General features: G+C 44.1%; 1 protein-coding gene across 1 annotated transcript in view; it reads right to left on the bottom strand.

Moving 5' to 3' along the window:
* Window positions 1–18,070, bottom strand: part of LOC146798097 (cytochrome P450 2G1-like) — a 1,186,024-nt gene that overhangs the window by 837,668 nt on the left and 330,286 nt on the right. Inside the window, exon 2 of the mRNA XM_085625315.1 lies at window positions 13,233–13,449. Within this exon, the coding sequence (XP_085481441.1) occupies window positions 13,233–13,449 (217 nt within the window). The remainder of the gene's footprint in view (window positions 1–13,232; window positions 13,450–18,070) is intronic.

The following is an 18,070-nucleotide window of genomic DNA, read 5'->3' on the forward strand; positions in this document are numbered from 1 at the left end:
ATCCCCATTGGCAAACAGATTGTTAGAATTCTGTGTTTCTCATAAGGGCTAGTATTTGGAAATACTGCTTCGATTTAAGTCATCTTTTGAGCAATCCACAATTGAATTTGTTCACGTTTTGTGGGCACTTTACCCATGACTGCGTGTAAAGTCTGTGGAGTAATTTTTAGTGTATATGCCTGTTGAGGGGTTTGGACTGTGAAAGTCTGCATGATATAATAGACTAATTGTCTGTAAATATTTATTAACTCTTGTAGTTGAGTGAGATATTCCTCGTCTGACATCTCTTAGATGTCAGGATGAGGTGTGTAGCTGGCTAGAATCGGCCATGTTGCTCCTTGTCTACCTAGTGGACCGAGCCTGGTAATGTTTTTGTGATGTTTTAAGGGGCCTTTAAACCAGACATTATGCTCCTGGTGTCTGAGTGGAATTTCAATATCCTCGAAAGGAATATATTCCTCGGGTGGTTCATCTTCTTTAAAGAAGAGTAATACTTTTGTTACTAGATTTGATTCTGGGAATAGAATCCATGAATAGAATACCTCTGTCTGAAAGGATTCGTGTGCCTCTATCACGAAAACTGCTCTACCACCTCTTGGCGTTAGGCTGTGTTTTATAAGTTTTAGAGTAATGGCTATCGTTAAGTTTGGAGGGATGTTTATAACACCCTCATCGGTTTCATTTAAACCTGTAAAATGAGAAGCTGTTACGACTGGGTCAGCCACAGCTATACCATGTTAGTATCCCCGTTATGGGACATTGTTTTTTGGAAAAATGTAGAACAAATTTCAAGGAAACAGAGATAAGGTGCACAATATTTTGGAACACTGTATCCTTCAACGTTGAACAAACCAAACAGCTAATATATAGGATTTTTGTCCTACTAAGCTTTGGCAGATACTTAACCCTACCCACTTCAGAAAGGCACTATTGAGTTACTCAGTATCTAGCATTAAATTAGTGCCTTACCAAACGTTGGGCGCCATGTAGTGTAGTTCCTATTTCCCTAATAGGCTCTGCGCATTGAAATAATATACCCTATAGATTTGGCATTGGACTGAGGTCAGTATGCCCCTATCGAATATATTAAACTTAATTTTCTTTGTGCCAGCTAACTCAGAGGCCCCTAGAAACTCCTTGTAAACAATAAGGGAGTAGTTTCTGGCAACCGCATAAACATGACAACTTTGTTTCCCTTTAGAATCGGAACACTCTCAGAATCGTGGAAACAACAGATAACAGTTTCACTCAGCTAATCATGCATGCTTAGATTCTTCAGAGTTACACAGAAAGATTAGACGGGCATTTCAATAAAAGGATTTATTGAACAGTCTTGTTTCTTGTGTAAGAGATATGAGCTGTTACAATCGTAAGACAGTATGCAAGATATATTATGTACAGCGTAAGCCGTAGAAAGAAATAATACTGTGCTAGCATTATCTTTTACTTATGACACATATATTCATATACATAAATAACATAAGCTAAAAATGCGAGTACTCATAGATGCTTCTCTAACTAGTTCTACCCCAGTGTACCTAACATAAGTGTAGTACAAGGTAAGAAGCAGGTGATGTATTCTATAGTATGGTAGGCTATAGTATGGTATGCTATAGTCTGGTATGCCAAGTCTGGTATGCCAAGAGTCCCTCTAGGTTCTAGTCAACTCCATACCTTGAGAATGAGAGAGGTGGGAATCTCTTTCCGAGTCTCGAACTCTAACACCCCAGGGAGTCAGAACACTGGAAGCTGGATTCTCTGCGAAAAGAGATGACAGCATCTCTTGTCAGTGCGTCAGGCCGGGACACAGGCTCCTCTAGTCGAGGTCTCCTCCTACTTTCTTGGGCAAGGGAGGTATATTTATACCTGGTAGGTGCCTTGAAATGTAAGCTTTGACGTAAAGTCAGGCAGAGGAGGACGTCAGGAATGAACCCTTTAGGAATAGCGGTTCATGCATTAATAAATGAGTTCTTGGAGAAATCAATAATCCTGTGCTAGGGGAACTCCCAAGAGCTTAAGGGTCTGGTTTCCAAGAACTCGTTATGACGTTGGGGTGGACGGATGTAGGTGAACATGCCTGTATTTGGATAGCATGGTTAATGCCTAAATAAGGACTGGGATCTTATGCCTATATATGGACAATGCAATGCGAATTGTGCCTACATAAGGACATGTTTCAGGAAAACCTATATACGGACACCTAAAGCGGAAATACCATGACTACTTCAGCCCAGTTTAGATGATCGAACCTGTCATGGAGTGAAACACAGGGGGCAATAATTCTTGGCAGGACAGTAAGCTTGTAATGAAAGGAGTCTCCAGTCCACTTTCATGTTGTATGGGAAAACTGTCATAGACATCAATAGAGTGGTCCGGATGCAAGCGATACATAATGTTGAAGATGCTGAAGGATGCTGAGGATGCTGACCCTATGATGGGGGTCTTCCTAAAGCCACTACTCCCTCCACAAAAATAGGGGCTCATTACAATGGCAGAAGGCCCACACCGCCAGCCGTGTGGTGGGGCCCTCCACCATCTGACAACCAATTTACCCCTGTCATATTACAGTGGCGGGGGAATCCTGAGTGAAGAGTGGTGGGCGTAATGACCGGATGCCACTGTTCTGCAAGGTGGTCCTTTTCTGCCCTCCTTGTGGAACCAAAACATAGGGATACATTGCCGGTAGGATTACGATATTCCTTTCCGCCAGTCATTTCGCGGCGGTCATCCCGCCACAAAAAGACAGGCAGAAACAGATTAGGGTGCCTGTTTTGGGCCACCCTTGTGTTGGGGGGAGGTGGTGGTGTACTGGGGGATACCCATGGTACCCCCCCCCCACATTTCACTGCACCAAGTGGCAGGCACCGTGTGGTGCCTGTCACGTAGTGCAGTGAAATGCAAAACATGCATTTTTTAAATCGCTGCGGCACCCACCGCAATGTTAAAATGCAAGATGTGACTGCCATGGTGGCGGCAGCATCCTAATTTAGTGTACAGGACCTCTACATGCATGGCGCACGGTTCCTTTCACCACCATGATGGTAGACAGACTCCAGTCCATCCGCCAACCTAATGATCCCCATAGTGCAGGGACTTTGGCCACAGGGGTCGATGTCCCTCAAAGTCGGGTTGAAGTCCAGCTAAAAATCCGTTGCCACTGGTCTACTAGTCTCCAGTCATGGGAAGGGCCCTAGCAGCCGATTAGCTAGTAATTATTGCATCCCCAAGGGTACATTCTGGGCATAAAAGTGGTCCGCCTTGTACCCAGACTTCTCACCACGTCTGCACAGAAGGGCAGACAAAATTAATGACTGATCTGCTGTTCCCTGGACTCAGCAAAGAGAGGCTGCACCAATGACTGGACTGCACCTGCTGATCCGTGATCCAGCAAAGAGAGGACTGTGCCTGTGTTGGTCTGGTTGAGGAAAAGTCACCCAAGGCCCCAGACAGAAGAAGTGACGACTCCAAGAGTCAGTTGGCTGACTTCCTGTTACAGCTACAGCGAGTTGATATCCAAGATTACCTAACCTCAACTAACCACTGAAGCGCAGCGTGGGAGACACATCTTGATGCACATAAAGTGAAGGTCATCGGAGGGCAGTTTGGTCGCCGAAGATGGATCCTAGTCTCCATTAAAGCTATGACTGGAGACAAAACACAAGATACAACAAATAAAACCAAGTCATTAGGGTGCATCTGCAGGTAGAAGAGGGCAGGGTGTACTTGGGTGAATTTAAGAGAATTCAACAAAGGGGCTAAAAATTGCTTCCTAGGACTACTGAAATAGTCATATAACATAACAAAATGTAAGGTGTCCTGCAGCGACCTATTGTCGCAGATGCAGGGCAACCTTGACCCAGAATGAACCCAAACACTGGGTACAGCCAGGAGATGATGTAACTGGGTAAATCTTAACCTGACCAATAGAAACCTGGCTTGCGTGTTACATACCTGAGCTATAAAGGGCTCCATGCCCGGTACAGTCCTTAAAAACATTTATACCCTCACTGAAGGTTTCTGCAAATCAAGCTGTTTCCTAGATAACAAAGCTCACTCGAGGAACAGGCTCTTAGTTCTTCTCAGTTCTCGAGATGACAGTGAGTATGGATCAATAAACATATATGTTCTCCCAAGGGAGGCAATGCTGCATTTACATATGTAATCCAGGGGATTCTGTGTGTTAAATCCAGAGATATGCCATCAGAGGATCAAACAATTAAGCTTTAAATCCTCCCTGGTACAGATCTTGATTCAATACTACAGGGGACTTAGGGCAACAAAATCAGTCCAAACTCAGCAAGCACTGAGAAGGTAGGAGTGTGTTTAGGGACCTGAACTAATCACCGTAGCAATTGATTTTCAGCTATTTGAATGCTCTCAGTATTCACAAACCCCCAAACCTCACTCCCATATCGAATCTGAGACACACATTTAACCTGATATACCTTGGGTAAAACTTTCAGTGACCAGAAACGCAATCTACTTGCAAAACTGTTTCCATTGCCATTGGTTTTGATGAACTCAGATTTCTTGCCCTCAGTTAAAAAGTTCCAGTTTTTGTTCACATCAAATAAAACTCCTAAGTTGGAGAAGGCGGAAACTTTAACAAAGGTATGGTTTGCCACTTTAAAAGTCTTGGAATTAGTAGATCATAGGACTTTGTAAAACGTACTGACAGGTCCAAAATCCACAGAAAGGAAACAAATTTGTCCAGGAGTAGGTACAGCCCTTTGGCCAGACGGGCCATGAGGACCCCATCGATGACATACAACAATAGTGGAAATGATATAACTCCTGCCTTGGGCTGTCTGCCTGGACAGAGAGGCATGCTCAATCTCATCTATAGGTAATGTAAACAGGCATGGTGTGAGGATGCAACCTTGGAAGATACCACTTAGCGTAGGGAAAGACTGTGTATGGGCCACCTCCTGCGAAAAGTGCTATAAAGGGGGTGTTGTCAGAGTGCTGGTCAGCCAAGAGGGCCACAATACTTGAGCCAGCCTCTTAGATTTGGGGCTCTCTAGTTGGCACAGGTATGCACTTGTGACAAATAGGGACCCTCGCCTCTAGTCAGGGTAAAGGGGTACACTCCCAAAATAACCCCTGCTCACCCCCTTGGCAGCTTGGCACGAGTAGACAGGCTTATCTCAGAGGCAGTGTGTAAAGCATTTGTGAACACATACAGTAACCAAGTGACAACACTACAGATGGACACCACACAAGTTGTATATCAAAAATAAGTATTCTTTATATAGATTTACCACAAGACCACAAACGACAAAAATCCACAATACTGTTACTTAAAAATGGTAGTAGTTAGCGTAAGTCTCTTTAGTTCTCAAATGCGACAATGTACCTTTAGATGCGATTTCAGGGCAACGGAAGTGTTGCAGCGATGTTGATGCAATGAAATTTGGTGCAGAGAAATAAAGACGTGAAGATCTTCCTGATGCGGCCCACTTCACCGATGTTGCGAGAGATCCCGGTTCGATGCGTCAGCTACAGGGGTGGCACCCTTGTCCAGTGATGCGACGACAGCAGCTTTGGCGGCGACACTCTTCTCCAGCGATGCGAGACGCTTCAGCTTGATGCGACAGTTACAGCGGCGACACCCTTGTTCAGAGATGCAACGGCAGCAGCTCTGATGGCGGCACGCTTCTCCGTGGATGCGAGGTGCTTTTCTTGATGCGGTGCAATGCCACAGCTACAGCGGCGTCATCCAAGATGCGACGGCAGCAGCTGCGACACGCTTCTTCCTCGATGCGAGACTCTTCTCGTAATGCGGTGCAATGCGTCAGCTACGATGGCTGCAATGGCGACACGGTTCTTCTGTGTGGCGGGGCGCTTCTCGCGATGCGGTGCAATGCGTCAGCTACAGCGGCGACACCCTTGTTCAGTGATGCGATGGCAGCGGCTGCGACGGCGACACGCTTCTTCTCTGTGAGTCGCGCTTCCAGATCCTTGCGACGCTCAGTCCCTCAGAAGGCCCAAAAACAGCAGCAGGCACTTCTAAAGAACTCCGGGGAGCTGGTGGTTGAAGTCTGTTGTCCCTGAGACTTCAGCAGGAGGCAAGCTCTTTTCCAAGCCCTTGGCGATCCTTCACAACTTGAGCAAAAGTACACACAAAGTTCCTTTCTCCTCTCTTTGGCAGTAGGCAACCCCTACAGGCCAATCTCCCAGTTTCAGGGATAGTCTCTCCTCAGTTTCTTCTTGGTTCCTCTCCTCAGCAGAGGTTTCTTCTTGTTTTCCCAAAGTGGTCTAAAGTTCTTGGGTTGGGGTCCCAATATTCATACTAAGCTTTCCTTTGTTCTCTGAAGGCTGAGAGGACTTTGCCTCGTCCAAACCAGTTCTGGTCAGTCCTGGAGCACTTTGTTTACACGACTCCTTCTTTCCTTTCAGAGTGCAGGGCAGAGACATCAGACGCACCACATGAGGTGGAGCCAGCATTGTGGAGGGAAGGTACAGCCCTATTTAGGTCCCAGGTGCAACTCCTCCCTTCCATCTAGATGCAGATCTCTCTATTCACCACTGGGCTACCTCCCCCTGTCTCCTGGAATTCCCCTGCCCTGTCACTCAAACTCCAGACAAAGAATACACAGCCTAGCAGAGACAGGTTTGAATGATTAGACAAGAACATGCCTACTTTCTAAAAGTGGCATTTTCAAACACAGAATGTTAAAACCAACTTCACTAAAAGATGTATTTTATCATTCTGAGTTCAGGCATGCTAAATTCGAATTTCTTACCATGTTCCCTGAGTCAGTTAAGATTATAAGATGTAATAACCAAACTGCCCATTCTGGCCTATGGAGAACAGGTAGCCTTGCAATAGTGAAAAACGAAAATGGCTGTAATTCACTATTAGAACATGCCACACACACCAGGGCATGTCCTACCTTATCCTTACAATGCACCCTGCCCTTGGGCCTACCATAGGGGTGTCTGATATGAAGAAAAGGGAAGGTTTAGGGACTGGCAAGTGGGTGCACTTGCCCAGTCAGCATGACAGTACCAGACTGCACGCAGGCTCTGCAATGGCAGACCTTAGACACACTTTTACAGGCTGCTTCTGGGGGTGGCACAAAAGTGCTGCAAGCCCACCAATAGCATTTAGATTTACAAGCCCTGGGCACTCCTGGTGCACTGTACTAGGGTCTGACAGGTAAACCAAACCAACCAATCATGGAATCAGAAATCATACATCAATTTACAATACGGAGAGCATATGCACTTTAGCACTGATCAGCAGTGGTAAAGTGCCCAGAGTCATAAAACAGCCAACAACAGGTCAGAAAAAATATAGGAGGAACGCAAAAAGTTCAGGTGTGACCCTGCAAAAAGGGCCAAGTCCAACACAGCCCCTATTTGAGGCAGCGGGGCCCAAAGTTTAGTATGGTTGACTGTGTTGAAAGTGAATGTAACGTCCATGAGATGAAGGCTAAGTAGAGGGAATTGTCAGGTAAATAGTATATTTATTGATTATGCAGCCATGACACACTTTGGGATAAAACCACAGAGGAAAAACTCCAGCTACTCTGTTCATCCAATGTTTCTGGACCCCACAATTGTGCGAGAAAATTTACAGAATGGCCTCACACACCATCCAGGTGTCAGGCTTCGTCATCTGCCATCCCATGTTCACCAAAGAATGCTCTAATGGCAAAAGAGCCCATACTAGAGCTGTGGTTCAAGCATTAGCAGGAAATTGAGGAGAAAAAGTAAGAGTGAAGAGAAAGGGGTCCAATACTAAAAATCCCTACCTCCTACCGGTTAAATTGTAGAACCTTAATTCCTTGGTTGAGGAGGGAAGGTTAAAAAGCAGATGGACAATAATAGCCCTGTTATGTTGCTATTTGTCCAATTATGAGAAGAAGTCTTTATTGCTCAGTTACTTAAAACCATTGCAATTGTTAACATATAAAATCCATAAGTTAAATACAATTGGTATTTAAAAGATAAAATGACAGATATGTATATACAACAAAGTTGGCTTCAAATAAAAAAAGAGTAGTTATAATGAATACAGAAAAAAAAGAAAGATTATGTTTTTGATTTGCGCCTGGATGTTGGCCGAACTATAGTATTTATAGCTGGGTCTATTGGGGCATAACAGTCCCCTGCAGTGTTATTGTGTCCTATTTTACCGTTCAGATATCAGGCCGTTACCCATGTCAAGAGAAATGGTTCCTTATCAGTTTTGGGTTTCACTTCTTTAGTTGGCGTCGGCCTGTTTTCGCCCTCTGTCATTCTTGTTTCTTTTCTGCTTTGTCCAAGAATTTAACGACGTGGCATGCTAATTGAATGTTCGTTCCGTCCAATTATGAGCAATCAGGTCTGTTTAGTCAATCGGGTTGACATGTTTCAGACCCCAAAATGGCCCCTACAGGGGTCCTGGGTTTTCTTCAGGGCCAAATTGAACCCTAAATGTCCCTACAATGCTTCCCTATTACATGCTTGCTTATTTACTTGCATAAAATACCCGGTTGGCATTGGCAGGGGGCTAGGGATATACTGTAGGTGATCCAGCAAGGGAGATCCTTGCCAAAGGTGTGACTACAGGACTTTCTCTGTCACCCCTCCATGATGGACATGATTTAGCTATACAGGATAGGTTCCTCTTGGCACAGAAAGACCCGGAGTGGACTAAGGTCCAACCGGGTTTGTGTCTGTGGGGGAAGTTATATTGATATGGAGAACACGAATGATGGTCCCTGGCCCTTAGGCAAATCCTCTCCTTTTCCCTCAGATCCAGCAGTGGTGTGGTCCATTGTGTTAAATAGATTGTTTACAGTCACCTTCCTGCAAATAAACAATCAATGGCAATTTGCTGTTTCTATGTGTGCTGCACAACTCAGCACACATGAAAACATCAAAAACAAGGAGAAATAAATAATCTCTCCTCGTTTCGCCTGTTTAAGACCAGGTTCTCCCTGGTCTTAATTTTTTCTCTGCCTCCTATTTACACCATCCTTGTAAATAGGGGGCAGCGTCAAAATCAATGGGTGTTGCGGTGGAAGACCCACCACAACACTCATTGCCCTCCCCTTTCACTCTAAGTACAGCGTGAAAGGCTGCTTTATTTACAAGGCAGTGTTAAGCCACATTAAGTGGCTTAACGCTGCGGTGTAAATGAGACAAAGCCCCTATCGCCAACACGACATCACTAAAAGTGACGTTGTGGTGGTGATAGGGGCTTGTAAATATGCCCCTATAGATGAGTGATGCTGACACATTCAAACACATGTGTAAAGCTATAACTGTTTTCAAACAACTTACCCTAATGTTTGGACTCTGAATATTGAAATGGCTGAATTACATTATGCCTTAATGTCAGAAAAACTAAAATTGCTCACCGTCATTTACTCTAGATTCCATCAAGTTTTTGACTTTTAATGCATTCCAATCTACCCAATCACTTTGAAGAAAGTGATCAAATTAGATTCAACTTAATTTCAATTCACCCTTGAAGATACACATTAGGACCAGATTTACTAAAAACTGGTTGCAAATTGTGATCAGTTTTTTTGTGACACGTGTGGTATTTTGTGAACTGACCTATGTACTAATAAGTAAGTTTGCAAAATACTGGTTCATTGTCGGTCGTAATTCAACCTTTGCAATGAATGTTGATGAGGACCACTGCCTACTCTTAAAAAAAACATTATTCAACATGTACAGTTGGGAAGAGGTCCCTTGGGGGCCCCTTCCAATTCGTGAATGGGCTAAAACTGGCTTTCAGCTGTCCATAAAATATGGTATACCGATTTGAAGAGAAGCTATAACATGCCCCACCAAATACCATATTGGAATCCATTTCTAAACAAATTTACCAATTCGGAAACACTTTGGGCCTTATTATGATGTTGTGATGTCGGCCAGAGTTGCCTCCAACTGACATCTCCCTGGTTTCAGAACCGACCGACCTCAGGTCAGCGGTCCGAAACTGCAATTATGTAGCGACCACACATGGTGCAGTAGCAGACTCCTATTTCCCTATGGGAGCTTGAGCAGCAGTCAGGCACCTTCTGCAGAACAAGCTGCCGTAGGGAAATGAGAGTTACTGTAAATCCCTGCACGGTGTGGCAGTAGCCTCACAATGCCTGCCACACCATGCAGAGATTTACAGGGGGGCACCATAGGCACCCCCTGCTGGCACCAACTGGCGAATGCGGAAGGAGGGGGGCCCTGCTAGGGGTCCCCAAACTCACTTTCCAACCGGCTTTCCATGTCGGAAAGCCCAAAATGGAAAGCCTGTTAGAAACCATCATCATAATCCCGATGGGGAAAATGCCGTCCGCAAGGGATTATGTTGTGGTTCTGACTGGCTAACAGGCTCCTTAAGCCCGTTGGAAGCCATTTGCATTGACTGGTAAGTTTAAAATCCCACCGCCTTCATTGTAATATGGCGGTCAGAGTTGAAACCTTGAATTTCGGTCAGAAAGCCTTCGACCTGCGGCCGAAGGCTTTCCGACCAGCATCCAAGAGGCCCTAAATGTGTTTAGTACATAGCATAAAACATTTTATCATTCACAAACACTCTGATTTAGTTATTTGAAGGGTCTGTGACTGCTAAAACCTGATACACCTCACCCTAACTTCCTAATATCTTCTATCATCCACATCCTGAATGCATTAAGAACATGTGCAACAAATCTGTCCTCCCAAATGGGACTGTCGCACATTGCTGCTTGAAATGCTGACACAGTGTTACTAAAGAAAATATTAGTATTCTGAAAATTACACTGTATGGCTGTATTTCTAGTTGCCGATGCCACAATAGGCAATGTTCAAGTCCTTGTACTAGTACCTTGTTAAGAAATGCTTCTCATTCCACCTCTGTTCCTGTTATATAAATATATGTGCAAAAGTGTTCACTTTCACTCTGCTTGTCTAATAATTCACTCTCTACCATGTCCCCTTCGCTCCTCAATCAAATAACTGATCAATTCTCCTCTATAAAAGCTTCTTTTCCATGATCAGCAAAGATGTGCAGTCAATATGGCATGGATGGGAATTCTTTTCATCAATCCTTGTGAGATATTCCACACCTTTTTCAACTGTGATAACGGTGATAGTCTAGTTATCAGAAAACATATTTTCCTAAATTATGTGAAGTAATTAAAAATGTGATTATCATTCTGAAAATGGAAAAATATTAGTATTCCTAAATATTTTTATTCGCTAGGTTCACCTGCTTCGATGCAGCATATTGGCGTTCCATTGATATATAACACTTCACAAAATCCCAAGGATGAAAATAAAAATAAAATTAAAGAATTGAAGCCCATTCTTAGTGCTTACTAACTGATATATTTAAACACTTTAATTTAATGATTTGCCTCAGGAATTCAATGAAATGCTAGTGAAACCAGACATTTTTTAATGCATTTCAATATGTGTTATATTTTAGGAAAACGGCATTTCGGTGCTCTGCTTCCAACAATGTAAATTAACCATCGTTCCCATTTATATATGTCTACATTATATAACACACATCACTATAAAAATTGGGAATACATGGTCAAACATCTCCCAAACGTGTGTTCATTACTGTACATTTCCATTGCGTTGATAAAACCAGGCTATTGGCTCCTATCTTCCCAGGGAATTCTTGTAGAATTATTGAGATAGGGTAATTTAGAAGTAGGTTTACCAGCTTCCTATGGCTGATGCAGTGGAGGCCACTAAATGTAGAGTTGTCTGCTTCGTTACTTGAAGTTTGCCTCCAGAATTGGTGCTGCATCCTTGGCGGAAGGCGCACGAGAGAAAGAAAGAGTGCTGCAGTAGATCTGTCCTTGCCCATATTATCTACTAAATAAGGGGGTCCTGTCCTGTTTTAGAAATAAAATAACTTATGCCCTCATGAACAGGGTGGGAGATATTTTTGTCCATTTTTCCTTCTAGGACCACAGTGTATGGTATGGTGGACTTGGACACAACTGACTGAGACTGACCAATGCAACTGGCATAAGAGGGAATGCTCTAAAGAAAATGGTATTGTACTGCGCGGATTTTCCTGACAGTGTGTGGCAGCTAATTTGCCAGAAAAACAACCTCCACCCCTCCTACACACACACAAACACACACACACTCACTCTAGATGAGGCGGGAGAATTAACTTTTAAATATCTATGATGTTTTGAAGTATTTCCTCTACAAATTAGGTATTGAGGGGCTTATTTATAAGCTCATTGCACCACCGGTGCGTCACCTTCTGTGACGCTTCGGTGGCACAGGAGACTGCTCCATATTTACCAGGCAGCACTAAGCCACTTTTTTGGGCATAATGCTGCCTTGTAAATATTGTTCCCTTTAGTGCAGTGTTCTGCATTAAAGAGGCTTGCAATGGCTGTTACTGGGGCCGCTCTCAGCAACATCCATGGCTTTTTGACACTGCCCCCGATTCATGAGAAATCGTAACTCTGAGGCAGGCCAAAAACATATGCCTCCCCAGGGGAGCCTTAAGGGAGGCACATCGAGGAGAAGCACACATTCTGCAGCACATATAGAAAGAGGAAAAAGCCTCTTGTGATTTTTTTCCCTTCCTGCGCAAAAACAATCATCCTCCCAACGCAGGCACCCTTGCACCATGGTGGAAAGGTGGCTGCGTTGGTAGCTTATTGTGCCCCAGCACAGGGAGAAAGGGCAGGAATGCACTGTATCTGATCGATAAGGCACATTCCTGCCCTTTTCATATGCCCTAGGGCAGCGCAGCAGGAAGGCCTGCGGCTCTGCCCTAAGGAAAAACCTCATAAATGAGTCCCTGAGTCTCTACACCAGTCCAAGTATCCCAAGAGAGTTAATGAAGACATTAGGACAAATCCCCAAAATGTTGGAATATCTGGATGCATAGGCATATGCCTATGTATAGCTGCGATTAAAAAACGTTTACCCGATTCGAACACCCATGTCTCCTTTAAATAGAGTGATTCAGAGTTTCAGAATTTCTACTTGGAAATGTATGATTAACTGGTGTACTTCCCAATACTTTTCCAGTATTACATGAGAATCATTTAATTTCACGCTACTAAGTGCAGATCAGTGTTGGATTGTCATTACTAATGTATAAGCATGCTAGAAAATAAGGATTTTTGAGTGGGCACCTAATTTGGAATGCAGTTCTCTTACCACCCACCTTCAGTTATTAACATTTGTAGACAATATATAATTCATGTATTGAGGAAGCATATCCCCTAGAAATATGCAAAAATACAAAAACAAAATAAACTTACTGCCAGCAGGGAGCTCACAATTTCCCCGCTCTTTATTTGAAGGAAGTTTCCAATCAAAGGTAGAGGAAAGGGTCCAGGGGGCAGATTGAGCTTCTTGTTCCAGGCATTAATTAGAAACAGGCAGGCGATCAAGGCAATGAGCAAGGGAGTGACTATTCCAAAGAAATCCATTGTGTTGCGCGTTAATTGGATGAAGTTTGTATTTGCAGGAAACTCCCTTTAAAAGAAGAATGACCACAATTACATCTTAGGACATGGAGAGGCATTGTAGAAGCACAGTTACAAAAATGATTTGGACTGAAAGTACACAAAATTAACATTCTGCTTGCATTGTTTCAAATAATTCACAATGTGTGCACTTCACGAGGGTGTGAGGCTGACATTACACCCTTATGTTTCAGGAGTCGTGCAGAGAAAGTGAAAAAGTGAACCAATTTATCTTGGGCCTGGATTTGGTGGAAGTAATTCTAGTCTCCTGAGTTATTGATACAATACAAGTATAATCGTTGGTGAAGAATTACCATAGAGCACAGGGTGAACACTGAAAAATGAGGCATTACTGGGGAAATCAGTAATTATGAGTCCAATAACCCTAGTAAAACTTCATTTGTCTCAATACTTTCGGCAACTGGAGTTCTAGGTGAAACCAAAGCCACAGGAGTTATTTGCCGCACTGAAATTAAAGGGCAACTCAGAATAAAGGGTGTACTATACTAAACACCTGGTCGAAAGATCCGATCACAAATTAGGCACCAGCTCTCTGCAACCAGTAACTTATTTCGAGAACCAATTTATGTAGTACCAGATCGGTTCACAAAATAAGGAATCCTTGTGGTCGCACACCCACCTGTCAATGGATATTGATATTAATTTGGCTGGTCACAATTTGCAAACCCACTACAATTGGCTATAATAACAGGAACGGTGGTCTGCAAAGATCAGCAGACTACCAATTCTGTGATTGGTTTTCAAAATTTTACTTTGAAGCTGCCACCCCAATTCTAAAAGGTGTAGTGGTCCAAAGGGGAATCCTTCCTCTTTGTGAATCAGTTACCACCCCAACTTGGAAGTCAGTAATTAATTAACGATTTGCTACCAATATTCCTGTTCCAGATATTGATACATATGGTACAGCATCACTATTTGGAAGGGATGCCCACAAACATCTCTTCCATAATGCAAGAGGGTCTCTATTTCTAAACCCATTTTAGAAGTTGTTAAAACATTAGCAACCCCTAAAATGGGTTTAGTACATAGCAATAGTTTTTTATCAGCAGCAAACCCTCTGAATTTGTGAATCCGAGGGTTTGCGATGGCTAAAAGGTTTACTACTTCTCACCTGAGGGTCCTCGTTCCTATGAAATTCTTGCACGTAGGGGTGTTAAAAATGAAAAAAAGGTAGAATTCAACAGAGAGTACAGGATACAATGGCAACAGAAAGGCACAACTTTCCTAACTATCCACATTCACCTTTGTGATATCTTGCATCTAACATATGCAATATGCATACATAAAAGATCTTACTTAGAGGAACACGAGCAACTAGGTGAAAATTTAAAATTGTAAACAACCTCAACAGAGATATTTTATTGAATAACCTAGTGTAATTTAGAATTTTTAGTGATAGGGGGCAGGACTGGTAAATCTGCAATTTTCTAGCAAACCAGATATGTGCATCCTAATATCGCACTAGTGTGCAAATGCTAGAGGATGCAACGGGTAATGTTAGCATAGTAAGATCGCACACATATGTGAAAATACTGCACCTATTCAGTATCTTAATGACAAAAATGCAAATTGATCTCTTACTCAAAAAATACTCAGGAACTGCTCAGAAGGTCTGGTAAATATATAAGGAACATGAGATTTTACACAGCTACAATGCTATCAGATGTCTTGCGTGAGGTTTGTTCTCTCTTTTATCCAATGCACATCCAGTGCAGATGAGTGCCAACCGCTACTATACAAAGCACATCTAGGATCAACAGAGATTGACCTTTCCAGGACATAGCATATCACAGCTGCAGAATCACAATTCTAGGTCTGGACCGAAGCCCAGGATTATGCTTTCCTTCTCCGCTTTAATTGAATAGCAGTCTTGTAAAAACATTATAAAAATAACAAATCCCATGAACATCAGGGAACCAGTTAATTGGAGTTCAACAAAAACATTAACCAATCAGGGTGCCACAGTCCATTATAGTCCCACAACAGTGTCCCTCGCTCTGATGCGTGTCGGGGCTCTGCGGTGTGGTTCCCCGACTGCTAGGTGGCCCTGGCATTCTTCTTGGGGCCTCACCGACTGCCAATCGGATTGCATTACTCAGTAGAGTGCGATCAATCGAGCACAGCAGCTATGTCCTCCTAAAAAGAAGCACCCCAGGCCTGGAGTGTGCACACCCCAGGGAAGTCTGTATTTTTGCTGACAACAGCAATTTTTCAAATTAAATACTTAGCTCTTGTAGCTTGTAGCGTGTACTACGCCCGACAGGGCTGCTTGTGTCCCCAATTTATTGGTGCCTCTCAGGCCCCCTCATTTCTCCTGATTTTAAGCAGTCCACATAATAAAGAAAATTCGTGATTCCCACTCTGAATACGAGGCAGTTACCTACCTCCCTCCCTATAGATGATGATTTCTGTGATGTCATGGATGCATCAATCCAACGGGCGGTCTCAGAATCCTTAGTGCCTCTCGAAAACAAGTTAATGATGCTGGCAGTGCAATGCCTTACAACCCTTCAACCCAAGGGAAGAACCCAGGGCACCTCCACCTCCTAAGCCTACGTTCAGACCCAAGACACCCAAGCATGCTTGTTCCAAGTGCGCTTGCGTAGATCTAGACACCTTTGCTCCCCTAAAGGGTGCCTTTATGAACCATAGCTCCTCGGTGCCAGCAGGTCACTCAATCCACCCCCGCCCTTCATCGCTAACCTGGACCGCCTCTCAACCTCCCCAGTCTCCTGACAGGGATGCATCCCCACTTTCTGACGCAGACCGGTGCCGGACAGACCCTGGCATCCCCAACCTACATCTGTGCCACCTGAGGGCGATGATCCCTCCACAACGGTTCAATAGGATCTCCTGGACCCGGATTACCCCCTACACCCCAGATTCTCAGACTGGGTCCTGGCAGAGACAGTGGCAGACCTATATGGCTGAGAAGCTTAGGGAAGCCATGGACAAGGAGGTTCGCAATTGCCTCAAGGCAGAATATCGCCATCCTTCACGGAGAACAATCCACATCTGGCAACCTTTCTCAACAAATATATTTGAGACCCCAAGAATGGCGGTCCTGTTGAGACAAACGTTTGGACATAGTTGGCCTCCTAACCAAAATGATGGACAAGGTGGAGGATGCCAAGGCCTTCAGTTCCATCATTTCACCTGAAGTTCTCTCCGGAAGTGCTTGAAGAGCAATAATCTTTTATGGTAATACCAACTGTGCGCTATCCACAGAGAGGAGATGCTCCTTCCTAATCAAGATTGATCTCAAGCTAGGGGACTTATCCACTTCCAAAGCAGGTCTGGTGGTGCAAGACGGACTATTTGGCAAGCCCTTAATTAAAGAGAGTGTCAAATTTGTTGCCACTTTTAGTTCCTTAGACAAGGCCAAATCCTTTCACCAGGGCCGGCCGTGGATGGGAATGCTCCGGCAGCCATGGGCAACAGCAGGCCTCCTTCTGGGGCACAGCCTCTAGATGTGGCCAATTCCAAGACCAATCCCGATTTGGAGCTTTTTATCCAACCCGCTCATATACCAGACACAGCGGGTCCAGAGGTGGACATTAAGACATACACCAACAGAACACCTCTCACAGTGACTGTCATCAATATCTCTCTGGGGCAATTGGAGGCAGACTGACACACTTTGTCCACATCCAACGCTTGGATTTTATATTGTATCCAAGGATTGCACGTAGAGTTTTTTGGCTCCCCCTTCCAGTCCAGACCTCCACCACCCCTTAAGTTTCCCACAGAGCAGTCAGAATTAGTGGAAGCAGAAATTCAAAATCCCCTATCCAACGGGGCCATTGTCCACACAATTTCCCATTCTCGTGGCTTCCTCAGCAATATTTTTGTGGTGGACAAAGGCGATGATGGGAAACACCTCAACTAGTCACTGGTCTACCACCACTTTAAAATGAAAGGTATTCATCTCCTCCGAGACCTTCTCCTTCCCAACGAATGGCTGGTCCGTCTGAACTTAAAGGATGCATATCTCACGGTTCCCATCTCTCCCCAGCGCTTCCACCTGTTTTAATGGCTCCACACCATCTACAAATTCCCAAACCTCCCCTTCAGCCTCTCCTCTGCCCCCTGGTTCTTCACCAAGTTCCTTCGACCAGTGGTGGAACACCTTTGAGCCAGAGAAGTTCACCTAAAAATATCACAGGGCGATCTCCTGTTGATGAACCAGGATCAGGGAGCCTTACAAACTCATCTTCAGTATGTGGTTGCTCTTCTACAATCTTTGTGCTTTCACATCAACGAGAAAAAGTCAGTATTTACTCCAACTCCATAGTCTTCATAGAGTTTGTGGTGGACTCCATTCAAGTGACCATCAGTCCTCCCTTGTGAAAAATTGCCTAGATGCGGCATGAATTGACTCGCAGCCTGGGAATACCGGTCACCTCCCTCCATCAAGTCGCAAGAGTAGTCGGCCTCCTCTCCTTATCCATCCAAGTAATATTTCTGGGCCACCTGCACTGAAGGTCCCTCCAGCGCCTAAAAATCTCTCACTTACTCAGAAAGTGTTTCCCTGTCGATGGAGGTGAAGGCAGAACTCCAATGGTGGTTGGCGCATATAGAGGCGAAGAACTGTTGTGCCATTTTCAGGT

The sequence above is a fragment of the Triturus cristatus genome, chromosome 9 (genome assembly GCF_964204655.1).
Source record: "Triturus cristatus chromosome 9, aTriCri1.1, whole genome shotgun sequence".
Taxonomy (NCBI): domain Eukaryota; kingdom Metazoa; phylum Chordata; class Amphibia; order Caudata; family Salamandridae; genus Triturus; species Triturus cristatus.